The sequence below is a fragment of the Rhinopithecus bieti genome, unplaced genomic scaffold (genome assembly GCF_001698545.2).
Source record: "Rhinopithecus bieti isolate Rb0 unplaced genomic scaffold, ASM169854v2 scaffold_2205, whole genome shotgun sequence".
NCBI lineage: Eukaryota > Metazoa > Chordata > Mammalia > Primates > Cercopithecidae > Rhinopithecus > Rhinopithecus bieti.
The window spans coordinates 272,120-277,912 of NW_016803673.1; the positions used below are offsets into that span (position 1 = coordinate 272,120).

Consider the following 5,793-nt stretch of genomic DNA (forward strand, 5'->3'; position numbering starts at 1 on the left):
TTATCTAGTTCCTGAAAATTTTAAAGCCCCCTATAGTGTGTTGATCCCCAAATATGATGGGGCCTACAATACAGAAACCATGAACTCAGTTCCCTCAGTCCCCAGCCCCCGAGTCCCCCAGCCCAAGGCCCCCGCTCTTGAGTCCCCAGCCCCTGAGTCCCCCAGCTCCAAGTCCCCCGCCCCTGAGACCCAGGCGTCTGAGTCAGCCCCGAGTCCCCAGTCCCTGAGTCCCCCAGCCTCTGAGTCTGCCAGTCCCCAAGTCCCCCAGCCCCCCAACCTGCTCTCAGCTGCATCCCCACATGCCAGCCAGCACAGAGTCAGGGGATGAGGTTATTTATTGCTCAAAGAGGGACAACTTAGGACAGGAGACCCCAGGCTGAGGCCCAGGAGGTCCCAGGATCCCAGGAAATGTGCCTTGGTCATCAGCCTCCTCGTCCCTCCCAGGAAGGCGACATCGTCTCCATCCGCACAGGGGCCGAGGCTCCGGGACCTGACGTGCACAAAGGGGCTCCGCTGTGACTCTAGAACCCTGCAGGGCAGGGGGCATCCCCTCCCAGGCTAGGGGTGTAGGACCCCTGCTTGTGTGAGGGGAGCCCCACCTCACCCCCAGCCTCAGGCTGGATGGTCTTGTGATCCCAGGCCTGCCCTCCCCGAGCGCCCCCGCCACTCACCCCCACCCTGAAGGAGAGGGTCTCATCCTGTGCCCAGGACACAGGAAATGGCATCTGGAGTGGCCAACCCCAGAGACGCGGGCATGTGGCCAGCTGGGCTTTTCCAGAGGCCCCAGGACTCCAGCCCATCACTCAGGGTCAGCCCTGGAGAATGGACTCAGTGGGGTCTGTTCCAGGGACCCAGAGAGGTGACCTCAGGCTATGGGCGGGGCTGGTACATTACCCAGGAGGCAGGATCGAGCAGGAGCTTATCTAGATGCGGCACTGTTCTGTGGGAGGAGAGGGGGCAGTGGGGGCCTCAGTGGGAGGGGAGACTTAGCTGAGGACGCAGTAGCCCCAGGGCCAGAGGTTGGGGGATGACGGGAGGGAGACGGGACCCCACCTCAGGGTGCCTCTGCACCCCCGGGGAAGCCCTGGGGAGAACGTGGGAGGGGCCAGTGAGGAGTGACAGGTGCTGCCCTGAGTCCTACAGAGGTTGGGACAGTGGCGGCTTCTCCTCCAGCCAAGGCTGGGGCTGTCCTGGGGGCAGCTCACCTTCTGCCTGGGTCATGTCCAGGAAGATCTGCATGTGCACAGGCAGAGTCTTGAGAAAGTTGATGAATTCCGCCATGACCTTGTCGTCTGCCTCCAGGGTCCTGGCTGTGGGGGATGTTGGCTCAGTCCTGGGCCCTGGGAGCTCCAAGGGCCCTGCCTGGGGAGGGAGGGCAGGGAAGGAGGCCCTGGTGCTCTGAGGTTGGGCAGAGTTTGGTCTAGAGCAGGTTCTCAGACTGGTCTCCAGGGTTTGGCCACCGGGCCTGCAGGCTCCCTGTCCCCAAGCCCCGCTCCTTGGCTGGGCCTGCTCCTCATCTACCCTAGGCAGTGCTGGGGCCCGCAGAGCTCAGGATGGTGTCTATGGGGTCACGGGAGGAGAGCACAGTGTCCGCCTCCCCCGCCGTGTCGGGCTGCCCTCCCACAGCCCAGGACAGGTGATTTGTAGAGCAGGGGCGTCTCTACAGCCCAAAGCCAATGGTCCATTTAGTGGCCCTGGGAACTCCCAACAGCACTGCGGGTGTGACGTGGAAAATGTCACCTTATATTCATTTTCCAAACATGATTGTTTGAAAGACATTTTAGTATCTGGCTTCTTATTTGACAAAATAATTGAAAATCTCCATTCAGGAAGGCTGTTGGATTTATAGCCACCTGTCGACCACACAGAGATGGTCAAAGTCACCTGCCCTTGCAGCTGACCTGCAGGGACACCTCCTTCCCAGCGTCCACAGTGGCCTCTGCTGTCCTCGGGGTCTGTGTCTGTCCCTCAAGTCCCTGTGTGCAACACTTCCCTTGTTTCTGATGCAACACTAGGACCCCCCTCCCCCTCCTCCCTCTTCCATGGGGCTCCTGGGCTCCTTGGGAAGGCAGGCTGGGGGAGGGCTGAGCCAACGCCTCCCTCACGGGCCCGCCTTCCATTCACTCGAGGACCGATCTGAGCGTCTCATTCTGTGTCCTTTTCCCACGGGAACCCTGGGGGCCTAGGCGCGCACCCAGGTACTGGCAGACCAGGTTCTGCTTGGGGGTGTTCTCCAGGCAGAGGAACAAATATTTGCTGCTGTCGGTGTTGAACAGGTAGATCCTGTTCTCATCCAGATCTAGAAAGAGAACAAGAGAGGAGCGGAAATGAATTCTGGGCGCTTTGCTGCAGCGGGAAGGGGAGTGCTGGTCGGTCTCCTGTGGTCCAGCTGGACTTCCCGTGAGGGATGCGTCTACCCTGATGCCCAGCGTCTCCCTCCCATTTCTCTCCCACTACACTCCAGGCTGTGCAGAGCTACCCCACAGCGGGCCCCCCTTGGGAACTTCCTTTGGGGCCAGTGTCCCCCTGGACCCCAGCATGGTGTGACTTTCCCATCAGAGAGCTCCCAGCACAGCTCACAAGTAACACCAAGGGGCAAACGGGGCTGGGAGAGGCCTGGCTGTTAACTGTGACCCTCCACGGAGATGCACACCATCCCCTGGCTCGGGATTCCCTCCCTCATCATCACACCCAGATGACCACCTGGGCGAGCCACCGTCAACACTGTGGCCCAGTGAGGCTAAGAAATGGGGTCTCTACTCTGATGGGGGTGAGACCAACACCCAGCCGTGGCAGCAAAGGTGAGTCCTGAGAGTCACCACCACATGCCAGGGCGGTGGGGAAGTGGAGACCCTCGGATCGGGGCCCAGTGAGGTGGGCTCCACCGACTTAGTCCAGTGGCACCACCAGGGCAGAGCTGTGTCACCAGGGTGGCTTATATGGAAAATGCCAGCGTCTCGGCCCAGCTGCAAGCAGGGGATGCTGGAGACCCTGGGCGGGCGCCCTGGCCCAGGAGTCCTTTCAAGTGCCTCAGTGGTTGCGGTGTGCAGCCGTGGGGGAAGTCACATGGAGGGGAGAGTGGGGGTACTGGAAGGTAGGATGTGGCTCCCGGGGGACTCCCTGCACCAGGTTGGGGAGGGGAGGCCTGGTGAGAAAGAGCCCTCATGGCTCTCTGGCATCTCGAATTAGCGATGAACGAATACAGAACCAAGGAGACGCAGCCTCCAATCCGGTGGTCACAGGAGCCCTGACTCTCAGCAGACGGCTGGCCGAGTGCAGTTGGGAACCATGCGGAGGGTCCAGGGAGAGTGGGGACAGGCTGCTGGCTAAGGGGGTCACCGCCGCTGCCTGAGCTGAGCCCAAGCGACCCAGTGTCACTGCAGGGAGTTAGACCAGCCCAGAGGGGACCCAGAGGCAGTACTGCTCCCTGCAGTTGCCGTCACCATGGTGACCTGCGCTTGCCTTAGCACAGCCAGGCCAGAGGCCAGGCTCCACTGTCCCACCCCTTGGGAACCTGGCCAGTGTCCCCAGAGCTGCCTGGGCTGTGGCCGGCACTTACAGTTGATCTTGAACTCGATGGGGTTCTCGGTTTTCTCTGCAACGATCTTCTCCTCAACACATTGGTTGCCGTCTCTGAAAGGGCTTCGTTTCTGTGACCTGTGTGCACAAACGCTATGGTGGCCAATGTGCAGCCCTGGAGAGGGGGGCAGGGGCCAGACTCCGAGGACTGAGGAGAGAGGGGCTTCCAGGCCACTAGTGCTGGTCACCAGGACAAACACTGCTCTCGGGCAACCCCTAACGTGTAGCCCGGGACCAGGCAGAAGAGGCCAGAGGGAGCCAGTGAGTGCCCTGGGCCCCCGAGGTCAGGGGCCATGACCGTGGGTAGCAGTGGTCCCAGGGTTCATGCAGCAATCATGGGGTTCAGGTCCTCATCTCCCCCAGCCGTGACTCTGGGGGCAGGCAATCCTCACAGGAACCGCCTGGTCCCAGGAGACCACAGACCACAGCAGCCCAGCCTGGCCTCCACACCGGCCTTCTCCGCAGACTGACCCGGGCTGCGATGTGTGGTCAGTCGTTGGCCCAGAGTCCCCGGGCAGGGGCTCTGAAGGGACAGACAACCTCCTGAGCTTCATTCCCCACCCCACTTGGCACCGTGGAGGGTCCACAGTGAAGCCCCTGGACCATCAGAAAACGCCTGGGGCCGGCCCTGGCTCTACCCACCCCTCGCAGTCCTGGACCCCGGCTGTGGGAGAGTGAGCCCCGCCAGCCACAGCCCCAATGACGAGGAACCCACCATCTGCGCAGGGCAATCTCCAGGTTGCCCTCAGGGGTGGGCTGCAGCGAGCTGATGTAGATCCTCAAAGGGGCCTCCTTGGTCTCCAGGAGGAAGAAGTCACTGGCTGCCATGGCCATGGAGTGCCAAGTCCCTGCCAACTGAAGAGGCCTCGAGCTGCACGGGGGTCCCCAGGCCACCATGGCTCTCCTTGTGCCCCGTGCAGGTGAAGCTGAGTCCCACCTGTCCCCAGCTCCCTCAGGCCACTGCAGGAGTTGGATTGGACTCATCAGGTTGCTGTGTGGGACAGATGCCAGAGGGGGCCTCACACCGCCGTGGACCCAACTCTGCTGCCCCAGAAATGTTCCAGTTGAACTCATTTGAGCCCGAAAAAGCACCTGGCTGAGCCCATCTCCTTGAGTCAGGGGAATATTTGGATCCTGGGGAGCCATGTGGTTGGGGCTGGAGGGAGGTTGGGGGACAGAGAGGCCCTGCTAGGGGCTGAATTGTGCCCCCCAAGATTCATATATTGAAGTCCTGACTGCAGCACATCCAAATGTGAGCTAGAATAGTTTAGGAAGTGATGAAGTTAAACTGAGGCCATCAGGGTGGCCCTGACCCAGTCTGATAGGGGTCCTCAGAGGAGGAGATTAGGACAGGGACACCCGGAGGGACGGCCCTGTGAGGACACAGTGGGAAGACGGCGTCTACAAGGCAAGGAGAGGAGCCTGGAGGAGAGCCAGTCCTGCCGACATTTTGATCTCGAACTTCCAGCCTCTAGGGCTGTGAGAATCAGCTCTGTTGTTCGGGCTGCAACCTGCGGGAGGCCAGCCCTGGGAAGCTCACAGGGGCCCTAACATCACAGCCTCCTCTGTCGACCCTCCTCGGCCTTCTAGATCCTGGGCTTCCCGGCTTCCCACAGCCCCCACCCGCCCCAGACCTCCCACAGTAAAGCGCCCGCTGCCCCAGCCTCAAACCTTTGGGAGCTCCACGTCCTGCATGGCCTGGGGGCTGTCGATGGCCTGGACACCACAGATCAGGGCCACGCCCAGGGTGAGCAGGAGGCACTGCATGGCTGCGGCTGTGGTTGGCTCTGAGGTCTGGAGCGAGAGGGATGCTGAGGCAGTGTGGGCTCGGGGGGCCTTATGTAGGAGGAGGACAGACAAAAGCCCTGCCCACAGCCTCGCCATGCGATTCCTCGAACCCGTGACTCATCCTTGGCCTGTGGGCCGCTTCCTCCACTGGGACAATGGAAGGCTCTTCCCTATGTCCACCCGGGAACCTCCTCTGTGTCCGGGCCAGGCAGTTCCTGGCAGGGCCTCAGGTGGGAGGGGCCTGGGTCGGGTCCAGGCTGGCAGCCAGTGGCAGGAGCACCTCCTGGGTCGGGGTTCTTGGAAAATGGTGGATCAGAGGCCAGCACTGAGGACAGCTGTGCCGGGGGGCAGTGGTAGGGCCAGTGGGGCAGGCAGAGGGCCCGAGAGCCCCATGGCTGCCCCAGGATGCTATGGACATCCTGCTAG

General features: G+C 61.8%; 1 protein-coding gene across 2 annotated transcripts; it reads right to left on the reverse strand.

Moving 5' to 3' along the window:
* Window positions 1-324: 324 nt before the first annotated feature.
* Window positions 325-5,500, reverse strand: PAEP (progestagen associated endometrial protein). 2 transcript variants are annotated; one of them, XM_017848551.1, is made up of 7 exons: window positions 5,251-5,500; window positions 4,295-4,434; window positions 3,560-3,657; window positions 2,195-2,299; window positions 1,206-1,310; window positions 895-940; window positions 400-490 (listed from the first exon to the last, which is right to left on the reverse strand). In XM_017848551.1, exons 1-6 carry the CDS (start codon window positions 5,461-5,463, stop codon window positions 924-926), a joined length of 678 nt encoding a protein of 225 aa, XP_017704040.1. In that variant the 5' UTR covers window positions 5,464-5,500; the 3' UTR covers window positions 400-490; window positions 895-923. The 2 variants fall into 2 exon arrangements, with proteins under 2 accessions (XP_017704034.1, XP_017704040.1); XM_017848545.1 differs by lacking the exon at window positions 895-940 and having other exon boundaries at window positions 325-490.
* Window positions 5,501-5,793: the final 293 nt, after the last annotated feature.

Bases quoted from the DNA above. Each gene is read 5' to 3' on its own strand.
- PAEP (XM_017848545.1), bottom strand. From the start codon at position 5,463: ATGGCGAGGCTGTGGGCAGGGCTTTTGTCTGTCCTCCTCCTACATAAG. The intron at 3,658-4,294 runs GTGGGTTCCTCG...TTGTGCACACAG, and splicing joins GAGATTGCCCTGCGCAGATG to GTCACAGAAACGAAGCCCTT. The intron at 491-1,205 runs GTGAGCTGCCCC...TGTGCACGTCAG, and splicing joins GGACATGACCCAGGCAGAAG to GTCCCGGAGCCTCGGCCCCT.